The sequence below is a fragment of the Saccopteryx leptura genome, chromosome 2, assembly GCF_036850995.1.
Source record: "Saccopteryx leptura isolate mSacLep1 chromosome 2, mSacLep1_pri_phased_curated, whole genome shotgun sequence".
In the NCBI taxonomy this organism is placed as follows: domain Eukaryota; kingdom Metazoa; phylum Chordata; class Mammalia; order Chiroptera; family Emballonuridae; genus Saccopteryx; species Saccopteryx leptura.
Genome location: NC_089504.1, coordinates 345,037,727 through 345,062,165, shown reverse-complemented (window position 1 = coordinate 345,062,165; position 24,439 = coordinate 345,037,727). Strand labels below are relative to the sequence as shown.

At 48.0% G+C, this 24,439-nt stretch overlaps 1 protein-coding gene across 2 annotated transcripts in view; it reads right to left on the bottom strand.

Annotated features, from left to right (window-relative positions):
* ACLY (ATP citrate lyase) overlaps positions 1 to 11,907 on the bottom strand; it is a 46,887-nt gene extending 34,980 nt beyond the window's left edge. For both annotated transcript variants that reach the window (XM_066364189.1, XM_066364190.1), the window contains exons 1-7: positions 11,752 to 11,907; positions 7,097 to 7,278; positions 5,865 to 5,987; positions 2,827 to 2,889; positions 2,167 to 2,357; positions 1,641 to 1,720; positions 331 to 461 (exon numbers count right to left, since the gene is read on the bottom strand). In XM_066364189.1, coding sequence (XP_066220286.1) covers positions 331 to 461; positions 1,641 to 1,720; positions 2,167 to 2,357; positions 2,827 to 2,889; positions 5,865 to 5,987; positions 7,097 to 7,278; positions 11,752 to 11,890 — 909 coding nt within the window. In that variant the 5' untranslated portion in view covers positions 11,891 to 11,907. The remainder of the gene's footprint in view (positions 1 to 330; positions 462 to 1,640; positions 1,721 to 2,166; positions 2,358 to 2,826; positions 2,890 to 5,864; positions 5,988 to 7,096; positions 7,279 to 11,751) is intronic.
* Positions 11,908 to 24,439: the final 12,532 nt, after the last annotated feature.

The window sequence follows — 24,439 nt, the reverse complement described above, 5'->3', positions numbered from 1 at the left end:
TAAAATTCTCAGCAAGAGACAGAGAGAACTACCTTCCTGACAGGATTAGGGGAGCCACTCAGAATTATTGAGAAGCAACAAATCAAGTTAAGAGCCCAGGGAGGTTGATTGAGAGCGAAGTCTAAAAGGATTTCTGGCTGGGATTCAGAGGCTTGGCGGACTCTCACCCCCGTACCCCCTCTGGGGTTTTAAGAAAATTAAATGGTTCTCAGGCTTCCTTTCCTTGCCAAATATACAGCCCACAAGGGGGTCAAATGCTCATCTGGGATTAGTCACCCTCCACCTTCCCCACCCCAACCCCTCGCCAGCTCCTTCCCCAACAATCCTTACCTCTGGATAAGCCTCACGTCCAAAGGGGGGAGGGAACTCTATATCGCCCCACTTCACTTTGCAGATGTAATCAGCGGTGGCATCCACCTTGGCTGCCAAGTCAAGGACATAGACGCCATCTTTGGTCACAACTATGAGAAAAGCAGAGGCAATCAGACACTGGCCCCAGGCAGAGGTGACCAACCTCCAAACCCCTCCAGACTTCCCGACACACCGCTCCCACAGGGCTCGGGTCCCACACAGGCCTAATGACTTCTACACGGGACAAGAAACCAGAGTAATTCTTATGGAGACACCACTTTCCTCCCATCAAAGGGAAAACAAATCCTAGACTAGTTCCCCCTTCCTTGACCTATAGGTAATATGATAGGTAATATGATATGTTTTAGTTGTTATGGCAATTTTTAAATGTTTTCATAAAATGCTACACAATGTGTCTTAAATATCTAATCATTTACCCACCCATGGCCCTGCTGTTTAAAAAAAAAAAGTTTAAAAACTAATAATTTTTAACAATGTTTAAAGGTCAGGCTGCTGTCAGAAGACCCCCTAGGTGTCCGCATGCGCACACACTGGGGTTTCTTTGGTCTGGCCAGCGGAAGCCTCATCCTCAGGTGGGGCGGTGCCGCGAAGCTGTGGGGGTGCACTGGGCCCCCAGCCAGCAGGGCTCGTTAACTTTTGCCTCACTGGACATCCATCTTCCCTTTCCCCTAGGGCCATTTAGCTAATTAAGTTAGCACAGAGCCATCTGGTCCATTTAAGGGGCTGCAGCCCCAGCTGGATCTGGAGTCAGGACTTTGCCCTGAGAAGCCCAAGCCAGAGCTGATCACACCACCTGCCTCCTTCCCTGCCTGAGAGCCTTGGGTCACGGCTTCCTGGCCTTGGGGATCAATGATTGACCAACTCCTGGAAGGGAGGTGAGGAGGGGGGCCTCTGAGGGCACAGAAAGGAAGTGACAAAGGGTCAGACCCACACAGAGGCAGCCCCGCTCCTGGGCCGAACAGCCTGACCCACTGGCAGGAACAGCCACCGAGCACATAGTCAGATCAAAACCAGGACTTCCCCATCACAGAACAAATTAAGGCCAAAGGAAGAAGCTGGAGTTAGTTCAAGAGGAGTAATAATGGTCTTCTGAAAGCTCAGAAACAGAAGCCCGCACTTCAATGAGTTTGGAAATCCCCCTGTACTGCCCTCCATAAGTGGGGGGGGGGGGGGGGTCTGTCCTCTGAACGTCATGGCCAGAGTTACAGTCGACACTGGGACCTTGCTAGAACTGACCCATGCCCCATCCCACCCACAGAGCCAGTTACCAAGGGGGTTGATCTCGAGGTAGGTGAAATACAGATCCTCATAGAAATTGAAGAGGCCGGAGATAAAACTGGCCAGAATTCTAAAGGGGGAAGGAGAGAGACAGTCAATCCATCAATGAGCAAGCTCAGCAGCAACGCCATTGCCTTTGACAGCTCCGCTTCCTGCTAGCCCGACACCCCGCCGACCCCCTTGCTTTCCTCTGCCGAGCCCGCTCCCGGACATCACTCTTCAGCCACTGAGGCGGAAAGGAGCTGTCAGGCAGGGAGCCAGAGGAAGAGGCACCAGACAGACAGGGGCAAGGTGAGGGACGCTGATGGCATATTTCAGCAGAGCCAGCCAGCTCCGTCTTAGAACCAGGGGGTGGGGGGAAGGCAGGGGCCAGGGTTGTGTGTGCGCCTAACCCCTGCTCCCTACCCCCCCAGGTAGGGAAGATCACTCTGCCTCCCCTGCTCTGTGCCCAGAACCTGTCAGCCTTCCCTGTTCCACTCCCACACACACACATCCCTGCCGACCCCCTCACTCAACTCTTTCTTGTCTTCAGGGGCATGGACCAACAGGTGTTTCTTGATATTCTCAGGATTCAGCTTCTCGTCCACCCCAACAAGCAGCTTCTGGGCTTTGGAGTCCACATCGCCCACGTCCATTCCCCCTTCATGGTGGAACAGGACATAGTCCCCTTCTCGGGTAGCATAAATACAGACGTAGAACTCCTCCGCCTTATAGGAGACAAGAACACCCAGGGGCTGCGGACACTGAACTGGACAAGGAGCCCAAGCCCTGTGGTCTCATTTATGAAACCCACAGAGAACACTAACGAGGGGAGACCTCTTTACTACCTCCCCCTGGGGACAAGGGGAGAGAGGAGGCCACTGCCCTGCTTGCTGACAGTCCAGACTGAGCCAGCATGACCTAATTCGGGGGAGGGGGTTCTGCCTTCAAGTCTATCTCATCCCAGCACTGGGAAGCCGCCAGCCCTGATTCCTCCTGGCTGCACACTGAGCTCTTTCCTTCATCTCCAGACCCCCTGCACCACAGGCCCATTAGGCCCTCAGTGCAGCTTCCCAGACTCTGGTCCCTTTAAATGACTTTTCTCCAGCACTTCAATTCCCCTTTCATCATTTTAGGACGGACAAACACAGGGCTCCAGGAGAAAGAAGACCCGGCCAGCAGCCGCCTTACGCATACCTGACTGTGTGGGACAAAGGGCTCGATCAGAAAGTTCTTGAGGAAGCCTCTGGCCTTGCCCACCTGCAGAGATGAAGGGAGATAAAGCTTAGATGGACGGCACGTCTTCCTCACCATGAGGGCAGAAGGAGGAAGCACCCTCTGCTCCCCCCATCTCCTATTCCCATCAAAGTGGAGCTCAAGCACTACAGCACAACATTCAGCAAAGATTTTCCAGAAACCATGGTAATTGGGCCATAGACCCCTAAGCCAACAATTTTCAACTGGTGGGTTGCAAGAATTTTTTTAAAAATGCAAGGGCACCGACCCCTTTTTCCTTAGATTGTCAAATAAAATGACAACAGCCTACACAATAGCTGCCTGCTGTGAATGAATCAAAATTATCCCTATTTTATTGTCAGACAAGCAAAAAATGTATTTTTTGGTGTGTCGCAGAATTTTAGTAATTAGTTTGTGTGCACAAGATGAAAAAGGTTGAAAATTGCTGCCCATAGCTAAAGAAGTTCTCATGAGATCACTTCTTCCATCCACTTGTCCTTGTAACAGTCACACTTTGACATGTACTGACCTTTTAAAATCTGATTATGATACCACTTTGTTTATTATTATTATTATTATTCATTTTTAGAGAGAGAAACACCAATTTGTTGTTCCACTTATTCATGCATTCATTGGTTGATTCCTGTATGTGCCCTGACCAGGGATCAAACCCACAACCTTGGCATTTCAGGACAATACTCTAAGTAACTGAGTTACAGGGCCAGGGCCCCTTGAACATTCTTTTTCTGCCTCCTCTGGAGGGTGATAAATGATCCACAACACTGCCCCATTCCCAAAAGCACAGAGATCAGGAGTCATTTCCCTCCCTGCCATCACACAAATGAAAGAGCTCAGACACATCAAGGCTACCTACCCCAGAGCTCAGGCAGGGAGAGCCAGCCTGAGGATGAGAGTCCAGGCATGGGCAAGAGCTCAGACACATCAAGGCTACCTACCCCAGAGCTCAGGCAGGGAGAGCCAGCCTGAGGATGAGAGTCCAGGCATGGGCAAGAGCTCAGACACATCAAGGCTACCTACCCCAGAGCTCAGGCAGGGAGAGCCAGCCTGAGGATGAGTCCAGGCATGGGCAAGAGCTCAGACACATCAAGGCTACCTACCCCAGAGCTCAGGCAGGGAGAGCCAGCCCGAGGATGAGAGTCCAGGCATGGGCAAGAGCTCAGACACATCAAGGCTATCTACCCCAGAGCTCAGGCAGGGAGAGCCAGCCTGAGGATGTGAGTCCAGGCATGGGCAAGAGCTCAGACACATCAAGGCTACCTACCCCAGAGCTCAGGCAGGGAGAGCCAGCCCGAGGATGAGAGTCCAGGCATGGGCAATAGTTGGAGGGGGGAGGGGGAGCAAGAAGAGATCAAGAGCTTGACAAAGAAAACTTTTCCAAGCAGGCTTTCATGGCTGAGGACAGCAGGCCTGCAGAGCTAATCAGTGTGAGTGGGTCCCTGGCGGCAGCCAAAGCAGACGGCCCTCATCCCAGCGTGTCCTGAAGCCCCCGCCTGCCCGTGCATCACTGCTGAGTCAGAGACCAGACAGTGATCCATCAGAGGTAATGAGCCGCTCCTGGGCCGGCGCTGCTGCCAGCTCAGACATCCTGACATCACCTCGAACGGCCAGCTGAGGCGAAGCGAGCACGAGGACCTCCCTGAGGACACTGCTCATCCCCCCACCCTGCTGTCTGCTCCCCGAAGGCCTGGAAGCACAAAGGTCAGGGTCCTTCGGTTCCTAGGCTCACATACAACTTCAAAGACCCCTCTTCAGCTATGAGAGCCAGAAAGTGGGAATTAACATGAAGAGCTAATTTAAGAAAGCCTCATCAGAGGGGAAGATGGTTCCATTGCCACCTTCATCCTACTTCCCAGACAGCCAAGAAAGAGAACAGTCATCCCAGATCAGTCACCCCAGATGGGACAAAGCCAGGTGTGGATGGCAGTTTAAGCCAAGGCTCAGCCCATCCCTCCCTTCAGTTCTCCAGTTCCCCTTGGGAGTGAGAAGAAAAAGAAATGCAATTTCATTTCTGAGCATCTCTTAGCCTTCCCAAACCATATTTCACTTTAGTTCTCTCATCTACAGAGCTGAGATTAATCATCAATCCCAGAGAAGCCAAGAACTGAATTTACTCACCAGTAGTATTTATGGTCACATCCTAGGTTCTTGGCCCAATCACATCTCTGCCTAAATGATTCTGCATCTCTCTTCTTTAAATTTTCTACCCACCCTCTTAGGGTTTCCATGTCATGACAACCTGCCATAACCTTTCTGGAAATTTAAAAGAAAGGAATTCCCAGAGTGGGCCTCAGAGCCCCATCTCAGATTGCTGATAAAGAAATAGATCACGGACCTGGCTGATTAGCTCAGTCAGTTAAGAGCGTCATCCCCAAACAACAAGGTTGTGGGTTCGATCCCTGGACAGGGCACAGAGGGGAAGCAACCAAAAATGCACGATTGAGTGAAACAAAAAATGCTTCCCTTCCCCCTCCCTCTCTATCATTCTAAAAAATCAGTAAAAATTAAGCCCTAGCAGAATAGCTCAGTTGATTGGAACATCATCCTGAAGCCCGGAGGTTGCTGGTTCAATTCCCTGGTCAGGACACACACAGCAACAGCTCAATGTTCCTGTCTGTCTGTCTCTCTCTCTCTCTCTCTCTCTCCCTGCCTCTCAAAGAAAAGAAGAGAGAGAGAGAGAGAGAGAGAGAGAAAGGGAGGGAGAAAGGGAGGGAGGGAGGAAGGAAGGATGAACCACTTCCACTTGGCTCTTAAATTGCACCAGGGTTACGTTTGCAGCACATCCCATTCCCTGATAGGGAAGCTGGGGATGCACAAGACGGGTCCTGCTGACTAAGTCAGCTCCGCAGAACTCCCGCCCCCCGCCCCAGGCTGTAGTCTGTCTGACCACTGTGGGGTGAGCCACAGGCTTGCTCATCTAGAGGAACCATGTTTGCTTCTGCTACCACAACACGGCCACCCTGACCCATACCCAGACTCACTGTGGCTTCCTGCCCCAGCCGTGGCTTCAGCCAGGACTTGACCCCATCCAGAGTGAGGTTGACCCCAACTAGGCCCAGCTTTCCACGCCGTTTGATCAGTTGGTCTGGCTTGACCACCAAGCTCTGGAACGAGAGGGGCTTGGATTTAGAGTGAGGAAAGAGAGGGTGGAGTAAGAGGTGACAATTTGGGGACTCAAAGCACAAGATAGCCTGGGTGGCTTCCAATCCACCCCACTCCCCAAACTGATCCCACCCCTCCTTTAGGGTCTACTGCTAGAAGATTCCCTCACCTGTCCCAGACTCTATCTTTCTTCTGACAACCAGCAATCTAGGACTACTCCTGCCCAGAGTAGGGCCTGGCAGAGTAGGTGCTCACCAAATACCTTCTGAATAAATGGTTCCCTATCTTCCCCCTACGTGGTACCCTAGCTTCAACAAACCATAAACTTTAGGGTTAACCCACTCAGAGCGTAGACCAGCCCATATTCTAAAAAGAAAGACAGAGGACCGTAGAGGTCATCTGGTCAACCCCATCCCTGTGCTCGAACCTTATCTACAAGCCCAACAAGGACCTCCCAGCCACTGTTCACACAACTCTAGTGCCAGGAAATTCACTACCTCCAGAGTAGCTGCTCCCTCTGCAGTCGGGCTGCCTCCAGGGGGAAGAAATGTATCTCCTGAAACCCCCATCATTGGTTGCAGTCCTGCTCTCTGGGCCCTGCCAAAGAAGTCTAAACTTCCCAACCCTTCCCAACAGTGGCCCTGCAGGGACCTGAAGAAGAGCCTCTACTCCAGGCTGCCTCCCCTCAAGGCCATTAGCCATTCTACACAAAGTACAATGTCACACTTCCTCATGGCACTGACACTCGCGATATGCACCAAGGGACAGGCAGCACACGAAATGTTTTCCAGCCATTACTGCTAATCCTTACAGGTCACAGGGTGAGAGTTATGCCCATAAGACTTGAGAGATAAAATTATTTGCTCCAGGCCACTCAGTTAGCAAACAGAAGGCTGCCATTTGCACTCATTTGTCCAGTTCTAAGTTCACACTCTGTATGCCAACGTCCCTCCACATGCAGAGAGCTGAACACAAACCTGCTCAGCCCACCGCATGCTGCCCACTGGCAGAGGTCTGCCATCACATGACCCACCTGGACATCTCCAACAAACTGCTTTCTCCTCCTCGACTCTGGGACTGGAGGAAGCGTTCAGGACGGGGGCAAACTCACCTGGCTGAGCAGCCACGGGTGGTCCTGCAGCAGGTGGGCCCAGTCTGTATCAGGGGTGACCCGGGCATACTTGAACCGGTTCTGGATGGCCGAGGTGGTGCAGATGTACTTGTAAAGGAGTTCCTTGCCCGTCTGCTCTGAAATCGCCTTGGCAGACATGGCTGCAGAGGGACCGGCTCTACCTGTTGGGGTGAGAGGAGCTCGTCAGAAAGAGCAGAAGATGGAAGCACTCTCTTCTCCAGCGGGGCACACACATGCCAAGCTGCCCCTAGACAATAAAACCAAATCTCAGGCACTTCTCAAGAGGGATAAAAAGGGCTGCTCAGCAGGAGGGATGGAAATGCAAACAGCAGAGGAGGATCAGGAAATGGTGGGGAGGGAAGATGGTAGAGAAATATAAAGCTGGCATTTTCCCTAGGAACCCTGGCTTCAATCCCATCTCTATTCCCTCTAGACAAACCAGCTCGCCCATGACAACAAAGGCAGATGGATGGGGAGGCCAGGATTATCAGTGGTATGACCCAAACCTAAGTGCAGGTCCCACCCAAGGTGGGCGCACAGATGCTGAAACACACCCTCTGGTTCTGTGACCTGTGGGGAGCACGGCCAAATTGTGCAATGCTGGCCGTACTTCCCCTACAGGTTCTGTCTCCCCCACACCCAGATTCACCCACTTCACACACAGACACCACCACGCTGAAGGCCAGGCCAGCAAGTTTACTTAGCCCTGAGCAAGATCAAGCCCCCTGAGAAGCAGAGGGAGAGTCATTTCTCCTAGGGCACTAGACTGCCACCCGACTTCAGAGCAGACACAGGGCAGGGGAACTATGACTTTCAGTGCAACCCACCCAGCCCACTGAGTCACCCAGCTGCTAATTTAGAGCAAAACAGAGGCCTCTCTGGGGGACCACCCTGTGCTGGTCACTTCTGAGCCAGGGCTGGGGGACAAGGCAGAAACCATCCTTACTCATATGTATATAGAAACTCATCTTATGTGGGCCCTGTGACATGCATCAAGATTTGTAACCCTGTTTCTTAGATGAGAAACAGAAGCTCAGAAGAGTTCAGATAACCTGCCCAAGAAGCCTAACTAATTAGTAGGGGACCCAAGATTTCAACCAAAAACCCATTTACTCCTGGTCCCCAGAAAACTCCACACCTCAGCTCAAGAGAAAAGACCATTTTGAAAAAGGAACAGGCCATGTCTCCCCTTCACCTCAAAAAAGGGTCTGTGTGACAATTTCATTTCCCTCCCCACCTCTCTGTCCTGACACACCCGTTCTCTCCCATGGGGAGTGACAGGAGAGTGGGGGAGAGGAACAGGGAAGGGAAAGGAAACCAAGTCATCAGCTCAGAGCTTGGCCAGATCAGGACAGGTCACTCCTGCCTCTCCCACTAAGACCTATAACTGCGGTGCAGTTGAGATTCTCCTCCCCAGCACATGTTGTCAGTTTGGCTCAAACACACTCTCAAAACAAACAAAAACAAAAAACCCCACAGAACTGGAGTTGCTGAGTTTGGTAGAGGAGAAAAGGCAAGTTCAGATAAAGGCAGAGAGAGTTCGGGAGCTGCCTGGTTTGTACACACAGGGGAGAGAGTTAGGGAGCTGCCTGGTTTGTACACACAGGGGAGAGAGTTAGGGAGCTGCCTGGTTTGTACACACAGGGGAGAGAGTTAGGGAGCTGCCTGGTTTGTACACACAGGGGAGAGAGTTAGGGAGCTGCCTGGTTTGTACACACAGGGGAGAGAGTTAGGGAGCTGCCTGGTTTGTACACACAGGAAGGCTGGTCTCCATTCCCAGCTCAGGAAAGGCGAATGTTCCAGGGACACTCTGCACCTCCCTCCCAAATAGTCAGGCTGGAGCTTCAGGTTCTAATGCCGGCTTGGCTGGTTCCCTCAGCCTCCCAGCTGGGCACAATAGGAGCATTCAGTCTGGTGTCAGGCCCAAAGTGGAGTAGCAGGGAAGGGGCTCAGAGCAGATGTTCCCTTTTCTGGCCTCCCCCTGAAATGACTTCCAGCTCTATCTGAACATGAGTTTTAGGAGGAGACAGATGCCTCAGCAAGCCCCACTACCCCACAGTCCTCCACTCCCCCCCCCCACCCACCCACTGCAGCTCCATTTCCCAACCTTCTTGACTCAGACCAGAAAAACTGGTCCTGAAATCAGATGGGTACACCTGCCCACACCCCCCTCCAGAGTGCTGTCCAGGGCAGATCTAGCAGAGAAAGAAGAGGGTAGCTTCTGACCACCTTCAGCAGTTCAGACTCATCAGGCACAAGTGATCCCAAAATCCAGGAGGAAGGCAGCCCCTCAGCTAAGCCTCTCTAGCAGAGAGAAGTCTGATAGACACTCCTGGGACAACAGTCCTCCAAACCTGGCACCTACCAAAATACAGACACAACTTTGGAAAGGACAGGAGAGAAAAGGAACCTTCTGTAACTGAAAAAAAAAAAAAAAAAAATCACAATTTTCTTAAGCACCAGATCAAATCTCAGATCTAAGAGCTCATCTCCATAAGGCCCTTAGAAGAGGATGATTAAAGAGAAAATATGCAGGTACAGGACAGAAAAGATCTGCCAGCTTACCCAAACAGATTTGCCACCAGGGCACTCTGGCTCAGATGGGGCAATCCCTCTCAAAACCAAGACAGAGAATTTATAAGATAAAATAAAAGCAGGAAAAGAACCGCCTCTGCATATTCACCAACGCAGGCTACAGGCTTAGAGGCTCACAAACCCAGGAATGAACTGGGTGGAGATAAGTCTCAAGTTTAATCATTCAGCGGGGTCTTGAAGTCTCTCTAAGACAGCAGCTCTTAACCTATTTGAGGTCTCAGATTCATTTGAGCATCCAAAGAGCCCAGAAAAATGTGCACATACCCAATTGTGCATATCCTTTTAAGGTGCTGACCTGTGACTATCATCTGATGGCCCCAGACCACCATTTAAAAATATGTGCTCTAGTGACAAGATTTAAAGTAGGTACCAATCTGGGTTTGAGGACCACTCCCACAAAGTCTTAGGCTGCCTCCTCAGAAGCTGAATGTGCTGTCAAACTGGTGATAGATGATTTCAGGACAGAGCTAAGACCCAGGGGGTCTGCTTTGGGGCCCAAGAAACTGTTACCTAGTAACAGGTAAATGTGTAAACCATTTGAGGGAAATCATGCCAAGGAACCTGAAAAAGGTACACATACACATGCATGCATGCACGCACACTCCAAGGGAGGAAGGAACCTTGTGAGCTGAATGGGATCTTTTCTGCAGACAGGGTATGTGACCCAGGATTTTGTTCATCTACAGCAGCCACCAAGGGCAGAAGCAGCCCGCAGGGAAGGCTGAATGAAAAGAGCCTGTTCCCAGGAATGTACTGCTGGGACACAGCCCAGTGGAGCAGAACTACTGGGGATGCTCCTTAGGGTCTCTCTCTGGGAAAGGCAAAAAGTACTCATTTTAAGGTTAGCATCCCTAATATTGATTGTGTTTGTTGTTTTTTGATACAACAGGCAATCCCTAGAGTAAAGGAGAGGGCAGTTCTGTGAGTGCCCTCTACATAGTGTCAGAATGGGGATGGAGACACCAGCTGCCCTGTGTTTAAGGGATTTTCCCATCAAAGTCTCCTAAGCTGTTTAAGAAGCTCTGTAAGAGGTGAAAACTACTTGGCTGGCAGCTGGGGTCCACCAGCTAGCTGTTCCTCACCCAACGTTTCAGAAACCCAAGGAACTGAACTAGCTGAAACAGAGCAAAGTTAGGGAGCCATGCACCGCTCCCCACCATCCTCTCCAAAACCCTCTTCCCAGGCAAACTGCAGGGGACCACCTAACGGCATAAGTCCTTGGAACTGCACAGTATCTGCCAAGGTTGGAGAGGGCAGCAGGAGTGGGGACTGGCCCTCTGCCAGGCCTGACAGGAGGGCGGCGGCGGCATCCTCCGGCCCCTTGAGGACCTTGTTTCAGCCAAGCTCGACGTCAGCGCCAGAGGTGGGGAGGGAGACGGGCACCCCGGCCATATGTTGTTTAGAGGCTTCGCCCGAAGCGAAAAGGGTCCTTCCTGCGTCGCCACTATATGGCCAGGTCCTCGCGGCCAGGCCAGGCCTCGGGGGCTGGGGCAGTCCGGACCCGCGTGGCCCGCCGCGGCTGAACGTCCGGTTCGATCCCTCTGCTTCGGCGCGGGGCTCAAAGGACTCTACAGAACTAAGAGGAAGGGCCTGAACCCGGCTTATAAAAGGTTGGAGTGGCTACCGCTCTCTCTACTTTCCGTCCCCCGCATCCGGTGGGGGGACCGGATGGGGACAAAAGGTGGCCCGATAAAGCCCGGGGATTCTCGATAACAGGCCCCGGGAGCGGGTGAGGGGCGCCAGCATGGAATAAATGAAATTCGGCAGAGGGAAGAGAAGCAAGGACGGCGGCAAGCCTGTGCAAACTCCCAGGAACTGGAAGGTGGGAGAGTTTTGGGTTAGTCGCACGTGGCCATTGGCTAGGGTCCCAGACGAAGGCTAACCTAAAGATAAGACCCTCAAAACTTCCAAGGAGGTGCAGAGAGGGATCGTTAACACCAAGCCAGCGTCAGCGGAGGCGGTTCTGGCTGGAAAGAGGGAGCAGGAAGCTCCTGGGCCAGGTGGGGCCCCTCCCGTGAAAGCAGCCACTCTCTACTCACCTCTCTTGAGAAAGACAGTGCGCGGCGCTACCACCAAAGGTCTGGAAACAACGACCACTATCCGGAGCGTGCCAGCCTCCCGCAGCCGCCGGGGATCCGGCTTTTGTCCTGGCCCCAGAGGGCTTCTCCCCGCCCCCATCGGCACACGTCGCGAGCAGTCCCACGATTGGTCACACGCGTTCCCTAGCCTGAGCGCCTGGGCTCCTCCCAATTCGCTGCCCAAAATAGCCCCGCCCCCGTAGGCGGGTCCCATGCGCTGCTGGGACTTGTAGTTCCGCTGGCATATCGGTCCCAGATGGCCCGTCGGTGCCGCCTCTCTAGTGCTTGCTGGGTGGGGGAGGAACCAGGGGGTGGGACTTCGGGTGGGGAGATGGGCGGGGCTACGCTGGGAGGAGAATGTACCGGGCTGGGGGCTGTGGCCTGATCGCTTAGGGGCTGGGCTGACCGCTACTCCATGGGGGTGTGGGAATGGGGAGGAGGTTGTTGACCCAATAGGCTGTAGCGCTGCTTTGGGGACCTGGAGTCTCCTTCCTGTCTCCCCATGGGAAAACTGATGCCCGCATGCCTGCTGCCTGAAAGTGGCCACAACGGACCCAGTTGCTTAGCCCCGCTTTTTAAGCAGCAGTGGCAGACAGATTACTTTCCCATTTGCCCATGGACCCTCTCAGTTGAGTTGGTGGGGCGAGGCTGAGAGCCCTGTGCCCCACTCACCTGCTCAACTCAGCCCGCATTCACAGAAGTTTTTTTCTTTTTTAATGTTTATTTTATTGGTTTTAGAGAGAGGAAGGGAGAGTGCGTTCTATTCCTGTTTGTGCCCTGACCAGGGATGGAACCAGCGACTTCTGCACTTCCCCACGATGTTCTAACCCAGTGATTTTCAACCTTTTTTGAGCTGCAGCACATTTTTTACATTTACAAAATCCTAGGGCACACCACCTACCAAAATGACACAAAATGACACTCTAACACAGTACATATTATACATATAGTTAATAATATAGTTTCTAAATGTATTTATATTCACTTAGTGTGAAACCTGGGCCTGTTTCCATGAACACAAGGGATATCCTGGCAGGAATGGTAGAAAGACACACACGAAGCTCTTCCTCAACAGTACTCAGTCTCTCTGTTTTTAGTTTTTATCTCAGTCAAGCTTGAGAAGCTCAGCTCACATAGATATGTGGTTGAAAACAGGAGCAATGTCAAAATAGCTTTGTTGGCCAGAATGGGGAACTCCTTGGCAACAGATAACCAAAAACTGTCCAAAGGAAGATCAGCAAACTTGAGCTTTAAACCACGATCTTGTTTCAGTTCAATGAGTTCCTCTTGCTCCTTTAAAGTCATGTTCTTTCCAGCAACGGATACTGAGCTGTATGGGTCCCTAACCCAGTCAAGGCATTCTGTGAAGGCTGAAGAGAAATAAAATGACAACGTCTTCTCAAGAGTTTTCAAATGTCTGCCAATTACCTCGCACATTGCAGCAGTGTTGCCATCATGCTGTTTCTTGGTAAGCGGGAACATCTCAAGGTTGCCACGCTGCACATGTTGTTGCCAGAGCCGCACCTTTAAACGGAATCCATTCATTTTATCACTGCTTGTAAGCAGGTTTTCATTTCGGCCTTGCATCCGTGTGTTCAGTTCATTCAGATAATGAAATTCATCAGCCAGGTATGCCAGCTTTGCACACCACTCATCACTTGCAAGCAGCTTTGAGTAATCGGACCTCTCATTTGTCAGAAATACTTTAAGTTCCTCTTGCAACTCATACACATGGGCCAGCACTTTGCCGCGCGACAGCCACCGGACCTCCGTGTGGAGCAAGAAGATTTTATGTTCCGCTCCCATTTCTTTACACAAAGACGCAAATAAGCGACATCTCAAAGGTCGCGTCTTCACAAAGTTCACTATGCTCACAACATCATCCAACACAGGAGCTAGATCTGCTGGTAAGGTTTTTACAACGAGGGCCTCACGGTGCAAAAAACAGTGTGTAACAATAACATCTGGGTTTCTTTCTTTGACCCTACTTACGAAGCCTTTGATGCGCCCAACCCTGGCTGTGGCTCCATCAGTGCAGACACCTGTGCAGTTTTCCCATGTAAGCCCGCTTTTATCAAGATATTCCAATGTGACCCGAAATATTTCCTCTCCTGTTGATTTTTCTGGCAGTGCCTTGCAAAATAGGAAGTTTTCTCTAATGGCTTCTCCATCCACAAAACGCATGTTGGCCAAGAGCTGACAATGTCCACTAATATCCGTCGACTCATCAAGTTGCAAGGCAAATTTCTTACTGATGCGCACCTTTTCCAAAACAACAGCTTCAATGTCCGCAGACATGTCATCAATATGTCTGGCAATTGTGTTATCTGAGAGAGGCACTGTAGCTTTCTCTTTGGCCACAGTAGGGCCAAGCATCTCATTTACAATGGCTTTACAAGCTAGCAGTGTTAATGTTTCTGCCACAGTGTGAGACTTTTTTGATTTAGCTTGAGTTCAGCAACAAGGTAGCTAGTTTTGAGGGCTCTCTTGTTTACCTTTGTGGTTTTTCTCAAAAAAGTTGCCCGTTTCTCATTGTTTGTACGTAAGCGTACAAAATAGTCCCTCGGCTTGATTTGAACGGAAGGGTGTTTTGTTTGGAGATGGCGTTTAAGCTTGTTTGGCACCATGGCGCTATTAAGCTTCTCATCACACACCAAGCACAGCGGAGTAGGTGCTGTCTCATCCCCGGTAAAAGTAAATCCGAATGAAAGATACCTTTCGCTGTATTGCCTCGAGCTCACTGTCTTGTCTTTTTTCTTTTGTCGACTACTCATACTATGGCCTTCATCTGGGTCAGAATTTTGTCCAGGGCCCTGTTTGGCATTTGCATTTTACCTTCTCAAAAACTTCTCCACCACTGTCACTTGCTCATCTTGCTGAGATCCCAAACGGTCACAAGAGTGAACTATGCCTGGCAGAGGTCCTTTAAATAAATTACATTTATTAAAAAAAAGTTAAATGAAAAAGGATAACCCCTTCATATATACAGTCCCATGTAACATCCCTCATATATACAGTCCCATGTAACATCCCTCATATATACAGTCCCACGTAACATCCCCTTATAAATACAGTCCCACATAACATCCCCTTATAAATACAGTCCCACGTAACATCCCCTCATATACAGTCCCATGTAACCTCATATATACAGTCCCATGTAAACTCATATATACAGTCCCATGTAACCCCTCATATATACCCATGTATCCCCTCACATATACAGTCCCGCTAATAGATACTGGAGCTTTCATCAAGGTTGTGGGTTCAAATCAATTTGGCAAATACTCTATCTATTTAGAGACTGGACAAAATCAATTTTAGAAAATGTTGGGTACTTGTGTAACATCCTAAGTCCTCAGAGCATATCTATTGTCAGATTGAGAAGTTTGCTTTCTAGGTAAAGATTCTGATAAATACTAGAGTTCTCCCTGAGGTTGTGGGTTCAAATCCCATGGTCAGCTGGGTGCAGGGGCCTTGGTTCTGTCTGTTTTGATGGTGTATATAGAGATTTGAGCTCTTTAAGAAGATGATCCTTCAGGAGGCCATATAAAATATAGATAACATTGTGATGCATTGTATATCACCCTCTGCGAGGCTTCTTTTAAAAAGAAAAAGGTCAAATATCTATATACACCATCAGGATAGACATAACCAGCTGAGGCTGAGGCTTCATCTAGTGATGGCAACATTTACCTCCAGTCCTGACCAGGATTAGAAATCGGGACTGGCCCTGGCCGGTTGGCTCAGCGGTAGAGCGTCGGCCTGGCGTGCGGGGGACCCGGGTTCGATTCCCGGCCAAGCAACATAGGAGAAGCGCCCATTTGCTTCTCCACCCCCCCCTCCTTCCTCTCTGTCTCTCTCTTCCCCTCCCGCAGCCAAGGCTCCATTGGAGCAAAGATGGCCCGGGCACTGGGGATGGCTCCTTGGCCTCTGCCCCAGGCACTAGAGTGGCTCTGGTCGCGGCAGAGCGACGCCCTGGAGGGGCAGAGCATCGCCCCCTGGTGGGCAGAGCATTGCCCCTGGTGGGCGTGCCAAGTGGATCCCGGTCGGGCGCATGCGGGAGTCTGTCTGACTGTCTCTCCCTGTTTCCAGCTTCAGAAAAATACAAAAAAAAAGAAAAAAAAAAGTAAAAAAAAAAAAAAAAAAAGAAATCGGGACCATGGGGAGGAGTAGCAGCTTCAACTACTCCCCAACTGGGGACCTTCCTGGGTGTGGATGAGAGGTGGACTACTATTGGTTTATCGCTAGTGGTCAGGATGAATCCTAGAAGGTGATTGGTCAGTGAGCATTCCCTGAGCCTCCACTCTTCCTGTAGCTGATAGCTGGAGGGATTGTGAGGGGAATGTTTATGTTTGGATGGAAGCGGCTGGTGGCGGGCGGATAAATAGCCTCCGTGGGCCGTATTTGGCATGCAGGCCATAGTTTGGGGACCCATGTTTAATTTCCCCACGGCACACCTGACCATGTCTCACGGCACACTGGTTGAAAAACACTGCTCTAACCAACCAAGCTATCTGGCCAGGGCTCAGGGCCAGGACTCATGGAAGCTACTAGCACAGGTCAAGGGCCATCTCTGCCACTCTCCTGCTTCTCCACCACCCCCCATGCATAGACACTGGAATGAATGAAGTGCTGCCTCATTCTTCTCCATTACCTGTGAGACAAAAAATATTTTCCAAAAGAAAAACTGAGACACCCAGTCTGATAGGTACTGGTGAACTTGTGTGACAGAATGTTTGAAATCAGACAGTCTTAGAAACCAGGACATAACATTTACTGCTTTGACACTCGACATTCGACAGCTTTGCTACCTATACCCCACTCCTACAGGTCTCTCCAGCTGCTCCCTGACTCTAACAGCTGACTAGCTCCAGGGAGGAAAATTACAGCTGAGCAGCCGAGATTAAGGGGTCAGGCCAGTGTACTGAGAGTCAGCATGCCTGTGCAGCTGCCAGGTACCTGGTTGATACTCACAATGTAGCAATATTGGACAAAAACTTGGCCAAGCCCTCCTCCCCTCCAATCCAGTTGTAGCCAGGAGTGGGGCAGCTAATCTTGCTGCCCATGCCTAAAACAAGTAATGATGACATCACTTTCTGGTTCCTTCCTTCACAGGCATCCTTTGAAAATAACACCTCATCTCTTTCTTGTCCCTAGGGTGTCTCCCACCCCTACATAGACTCAGCTCCGCTCTTAGCAAGAATCCACCCAAATAGCACAAATCTCAGAGAAGCATCACCTCTCTGCAGGTTAAGAAAACATCTATGAAGGTATTCCATTTCTGGCCTTGGGGGACAGCAGTTCAGGGTCTTGGTAAACTAGCGAAAAGATTGCAGTCATGAGGGATTACCTGTGCAGGAGTCACCCCTCTGGTTAGAAAGATAGACTGATCCAGAAACAAGCATCCAGATGGAACTTAAATTATAATAAACTCTTTGTACATCAACTTGGCAATATTGATAAAAATTTTAAAGGTACATGCCCTTTGCCCCAACAATTTATTTCATTTCTAACAACATCCTTCAGATATACTTGCATATGTCCATGAAGATAGGGATCTTTGGCTCTGACCAGATAGCTCTGTTGGTTAGTCTGTCCTCCCCATATGAAAAGGTTGTGGATTCAACCCCTTGTCGGGGCACATACACAAAAGATTGATGTTTCTGTCTCTGTCTCTTTTTCTCCCCCTTTCTCTCTCTCTAAAATCAATCAACAATTTTTGAGAATAGGTATCTTTGTTTTCTTCACTGCCTTGTTAGCAGCACATTGAATAGGTCCCGGTACCTTGTAAACGGTCAGTAAATATTTGCTGAGTGATTAAGTTCCTCCTCTGGGTGTTGTTGGAACCAAGTTTGACTAGTTCTGGGTAGGAGCAACAAGAAAGTAACTATCCAGAGAGTGAGGGAGGAGAGGTGCTAGCCAGAGAGTCCATAAGCCAATCACTGAGGTTTTTCAGTTTTCTCAATGGTCCCATTCTAGGTCTCTGTCCCCAAACTCCAACCCCTGATCTCCCCCAAAAAGATTCTCATTACCCCACCATGTCACCACAGAGACTCCTATGCCCCTTCTCATCCTTCTGTTTTCTGACTTACAAGCTCTAAATTCTTTTGCTTTTATCTTTTGAATCTTCTGCAATGGGCTGGAAGACAGTTTATCTCACTAGACACTGAAGGATATAGGTATCCTCTCTGTGCCCAGGCTTTGGGCATTTTATCTATCTCAGTTTCAGAAACCTTGGATTGCCTAATGACTCCCGTCTAGATTTTAATACATGTTAGCTAATATTTATTGAGCACCTATTATGTGAAAGGCATGGGTGCTAGCACTCCTCATAGCAACATCTTTTTGCAGATGAGCAATGTCCCTGATGCCAGGTCCCTTGCCTGGTTCGCTAAAACCTGCTGCAGGTGAGGAGGGGGAGAAAACCATATCCCATGGGTCTCCCCATTTGACTGTGAGCTCCTCAAGACCCAGGAGTGTGTGTCTTGTTTATTTTGGCATCCCCAGTGCCTAGAGTGGGGCTTGGCACATGTTAGGAACTCCTGTTTGAATGACTAAATAAACACTGGAATGAACATGTAAATGAAAGAATAAATTATAAGAGAAGAGTAGGGGGAGCAGCGTCTACCTGCATGTACAGTTCTAAACCCACATCTCTACTTGTGACCACTAGAGACAGGGGCTGACAGCAAAGACCCATCATGATCTACCCTGGGAAGAACCATGGGGTTCTCACTCACTTTTTGCCCCAACACTGACCAGCCTCCAACTGGAGCCAAGGGTCCATGTGTCCTGGGGAAGCTCCCCAGGGAGGTTCAGCCAGGCCAGCATCTGTTCTCAGGCAGTATTTCTTAGCCAGACCAAATGGCTCCTGGCTAGTGTCTTTCCATAGTCACCCACAATTCTACTCTCATCCTGTCTTAAAAACTGCTGCTGCCTCCTCCCCACCAGGTGTACTCCTGTGGCATTCCCTCCTCTTGCAGGAAACCTTCCTCTAAGAAGGCCGTTGACCACTTCCTGTAGTGAGACAGAACCTACACAGTTTCTCCCACACTAAGATCACTTACTCTTGACTTTTATTTGACATGTTTAACCTTATCTCTGAAAGGGTTTATGCTTTTACCTTGTATCTCTTTGCCATGTCCGTGTCTGGGAAGTCTCTGAGGCCAAGCAGAAGCAGAAGTCATGGTGTACCGAAAAGCATTGCCAGCTTCCATAGGCCCAAAATCTCTACCCCAACAGCAATCTTAAGAGTTTAGGGCTGCAGCTCAGCTGCGATGTTTGGAGGCCTCATTCCAAGCATGGGTTGCATTCACCAGTCTCCCTCATCATGGCACTGCCTCAAGGATGCACAGCCCCAAGTGCTGCTTATTCAGGACTACTTGATTACAGATACATAGAACATGAGAACCAAAAATAAAAAAACTGCTGGAATTCCCTAGTCCAATTCTCCTATTTTGCCAAAAAAAAAAAAATGCAGGGGGAACTGAAGTCCAAACAGGTGACCTTAATGTAGATGGGAGGGCAAATTGATGCAGCCACTTTGAAAAGCATTGAAGAGTCACATACACTAAGACCTTGCAGCTCCTGTCCTAGGTATGTACCTGGAGAATCTCATATGCACATGTGTCTGGACACATGCGATATTGTCCAAAAACTGGACAAAGGCCAGATGTCCTTCCACAGCTGAATTGATGGGTGGGTTGTGGTATATTGACGCGATGAAAAATATGACAGGCATGGGAAAATGAATGACTTACAGCTACACACAAGACATAAATTAATCTCAAAAACATGATGTTGGCCTGACCAGGCGGTGACGCACTGGATAGAGCGTCGGACTGGGATGCGGAAGGACCCAGGTTCGAAACCCCGAGGTCGCCAGCTTGAGCATGGGCTCATCTGGTTTGAGAAAAAAAAAAGCTCACCAGCTTGGACCCAAGGTCACTGGCTCAAGCAAGGGGTTACTCGGTCTGCTGAAGGCCTGCAGTCAAAGGCACATATGAGAAAGCAATCAATGAATAACTAAGGAGTCACAACGAAAAACTGATGATTGATGCTTCTCATCTCTCTCCCTTCCTGTCTGTCTGTCCCTATCTATCCCTCTCTCTGACTCTCTCTCTGTCCCTGTAAAAACAAACAAACAAAAAAAACCCCATGATGTTGAGTAAAAGAAAGTAGAACATAAAAGAATAAATATAGTATAATTCAATTTACGTAGTTAAACCAAACAAACCTAAATTGTTTTACTTAGGATGAACACATCAGTAAAAAAACTCCAAAACAAAACAGGAAAATGATTATCACAAAGCACTGGACAGTGATTCATTTATTCGATACATACTTACTAAGTACCTGCAATGTGCCAGGTTCTATTCTGGGCACTGGAGTAACAATGGTGAGTGAAATAAGCAAAGGTGCTCACCCTTATTATAGCTTACATTTTATCAAGGGGAACAGCAATACAGAATCCATAAAATAAATAAAGAAGTTATTTAGTATACTGTATTAGAAAGTGGTGCCCTGGCTGGATAGCTTGGTTGGTCAGAGCATCATCCAGAAGCGCAGGGATTGCCAGTTTGCTCCCGGCTCAGAGCACATACATGTTCCCCTCTCTCTCTCTCTCTCTAAAATCAATGAAATAAACATTTTAGAGAGAGAGAGAGAGAGAGAGAGAGAGAGAGAGAGAGAAAGGTGGTATGGAAAAAAGAAAACGGAATAGATCAAGAATTCCTGAATCAGAGGTGGAGGGCAAGCGGGTTGCAGTGTTACACAGAGTGGTCAGGTTATACCTCATTGCAGAGGAAGGATCTGTGCAATACATGGAGGGGAGAAAGTCAGTTAAGTGGCTGGGAGGGAGCATTCCAGGCAAATTATGGGCCATTTGGGGCTGAGAGAACACCCAGAGCAAAGGCCCTAGGAAAGAGTCTGTCTGCTGTTTTTCTCTTCAAGGAACATTAAGGAGGCCAGGTGCCTGGAGCACAGCTGATGTAGAGAGCAGCTTTTATTCTTAGAGAAGTGGACCATTGTAGGGCTTGAACAGGTTTGACTTGCATTTCAAAAGGAATGTTCTGACTGCTATGTCGGGAAGGCAGGGGGTGGTGGTAGAACGTGGAGATCTAGTTAGAAGGATAATGTAGTAAGTAATTCAAGAGAGAGATGATGCAGGCTTAAACCAGGGTGGTGGCCCTGGCCGGTTGGCTCAGTGGTAGAGCGTCGGCCTGGCATGCAGAAGTCCGGGGTTCGATTCCCGGCCAGGGCACACAGGAGAAGCGCCCATCTGCTTCTCCACCCCTCCCCCTCTCCTTCCTCTCTGTCTCTCTCTTCCCCTCCCGCAGCGAGGCTCCATTGGAGCAAAGATGGCCCGGGCGCTGGGGATGGCTCCTTGGCCTCTGCCCCAGGCGCTTGGAGTGGCTCTGGTCGCAACAGAGCAACGCCCCGGAGGGGCAGAGCATCGCCCCCTGGTGGCCGTGCGGGTGGATCCCGGTCGGGCACATGCGGGAGACTGTCTGACTGTCTCTCCCCGTTTCCAGCTTCAGAAAAATACAAAAAAAACAAAAAAAACAACAAAAAAAAACCAGGGTGGTAACCAGGAGGGTGGTGGTTACCTGGGGAAGTGTGGCAGTGCAGGAGATGGGGTTGTGATTTGGGAGGGGCCTCACAGGAAGCTCGCTGTTGACATTATGTTTCTTAATATATTGTGATATTTACATGGGTGTTTATTTTATAATTATTTATTAAACTGTACGCGATCGGTTTTATGTATGTCTCGGTACCTGTGGTCTATCTATTTCACAGTTAAAGAAGATATAAAGTGGTAACATAAGGAGCCCAGCTAGTAAATGGCTAAGACAGGCTGAGATCCAATTCTAAAGCTTTTTACCCTACCAATCCACCTCAAAGTATGGACCACAGACAGCTCACCTAGATGCTACTGCTGTGCTTAGGGCAAACCCTACTAATTCTCTTGGCCTTAGTGTTGCAAAGTACCAATCCACAATTCCACGGGTTTTCATAGAGGCACGTAGTCCAAATAAGTTTTTGAAACGTTTTATTAAAAGAGGAAATTTGTTAAATATGCCGGCTACATATGGCTGACACAAGGCAACAGACCCAAATTGTGCAGACCCCAAAAGTAGTTCGTTCAGGGGCTGTTTATATACTCTTAATTATACATGGGAGGGGAAAAAAACCTGACATCACGGCATAAGTTTATATCTTTTGCTTAGAGATACATACATTAACTACATGCTTTCAGGAGGGAAGGGATAGTTTCCATAGGGACAAATGCCTGTAAATGGTTCATCAGTATAAGAAAATATTTTAATTTAATCTTTTTCTTTCTGTACCTGGCTAGCTATTTACCCTTCCCGCATAGGTATGGGGGAAGGTCAGAGAATCCAAGTCTCCTTCCTCTTCTGCATTTATAACACAATGCCATCAGCCATCTTGGTTTTATGTTAATCACCTAAGTACAAAGATTATTTTTAAAATTTCTCTTTGCACGCCTAGCAAACTAATAAAATGTTTGTTAAATTTCCTAAAATATTAATATTAATTCTGTAGCTTTTGGCATTTTACAACATTCCTCATTGATTCTATTTTCTAAGTCAAATTTTTTACTTAATTTACTGATGAGCTTAAGGCTATTGTCTAGGAATATTAATTTATAATATGTAACAGATATTTAACAGACAGCATTAATAGCAATACAGTTTACTAAAGAAACAAATGTTATTGATTAATTTTTTATAAACTGTACAAACCTTTTGTAATTTATATAAAACTAATTGGCTTTTATAACAATTTATTTTTAGTCAGAATTTTTAATTTAAAATTTTTAACCTTTAGTGACAATTAAGTTGGCTTTCGTTTTACCCTAGTTTTCCTTTTCCCCAAAGTTTGATTAAAAAGAGTTCTTAGTTTCTTCATATATTTGCCATACATAGACCAACCAGCTTCCTGTCTGTGGTTTATGTCTTCTGTTTTGGCAGCAGTGGGAGTTGTCAGGATCACGGTGTGTGGACCCGTCTGTGTGGGAGTCAGTCCTTGGGTGATGTACTGGATCTGCTGGAAGCGTCTTTGGACAGTCTTTTGAACAGTTTACTGAAAAACCTGTAGATCCTGTAAGTACTTAGGAAAGAGCGGTTACGTTTTTGTTTTTTTTATTTGATTCATGTAATTTACTTGCTCTGAACCTTGGGTACTTGTGAGTATAATGTAACTTTAAATTAGCTTTTAATTAATATTGAGTTCCTTTTTTACTAGCTTTGAGACTGTGGACATGAATGTAGGTCCAATACTAGAATGGGCAAGCTAAACCTGGAAAGAATTATATATAGCAATTTCCTAACAATTGTCAATTAATTTATTAAAGTTTATTTCTAAATGTTTATTTGAGAAAATTTCTTTCTTCTTTATTTTTTAAATCCTTTCTAATTGGTTTGAAATAAACCTTTGGCAATAAGGGTCCCAAAACCCCACTGATTCTGGGTGGCATCTATTTATTTGAATTACTATGTTCCGATTTTGAGGCAGACTGGAAGAATATACAATTAACAATAAAATTCAAATAGCTAATGTTAATATAAATAAATACTATAATAAGTATTTTAATACAAAAAAGTAACTAAAGCCTATTAGATTATTAAACAAAAATAAAATTTTAATTAATATAATAGAATTTAAAATAAAATTTTTATAATTACAAATGTCCTTCATATGTTAATATAATTTTACTAAATCTATGTTGACACTATTGTAGCTTTTTTTTTTAACTTTCTATTTATTCATTTTAGAGAGGAGAGAGAATGAGAGCAAGAGAGAGAGAGAAAGGGGGAGGAACAGGAAGCATCAACTCCCATATGTGCCTTGACCAGACAAGTGCAGAGTTTTGAACCGGCGACCTCAGCACTCCAGGTCAACACTTTATCCACTGCGCCACGACAGGTCAGGCTATTGTAGCTTTTTATTCACAAATGTAACCTGATTTATATTTCAGTTTGAGAAATATCCTAAAGAGCAGAGCAGGAGTTATATACATTCAGGAAAAGTCTACAAAGCACTGGAACCATGGTCATATTTCTACACTTTTTGTAGTTAGAGTTTAAGCCCTCGTGATTACTGCTTTTAACTGGAATTAGGATTAGATCCCAGCCTATAATAGACATGGGGCATTGAGATAAGAGGAATAAAGGAGACACTATACATTAAATAAACCAACAAAAATCAGACTGTCATTACCCCCAGTAAAGATCTTCGAGGGATAAATAAAACTTAAATTTTCAGGCAAGGCATAGTAAATGGCCCTCGTATTTATAAGAAATTAGATTAGTTTTATCTGCTACTTGGAAGAAATACCTCAGGCTCATAAATGGTGTTGTGTGATGGGGCCAATTTTTAATTTTTCAGTGGCAAATCCCAGCTGGCTGGGCAAGGTCAGGTCACAGCTAGCTGGATTAGGGTTGGAAGAGACTGAACCCTCCCTCCGTGGAGCAAGAGGGCAGCTTACCTTCTCATATCCTTTTTTTCACAGCAAAGGCATGTCACCCGGTGGGGCCAAGAAGCCTGGCAGGCCTCAGCTCAATGACCCTTTTTTCCACTCTTGATGCAAGGCCCTGATGGAATCCTATGAAGCCTTTTGGGG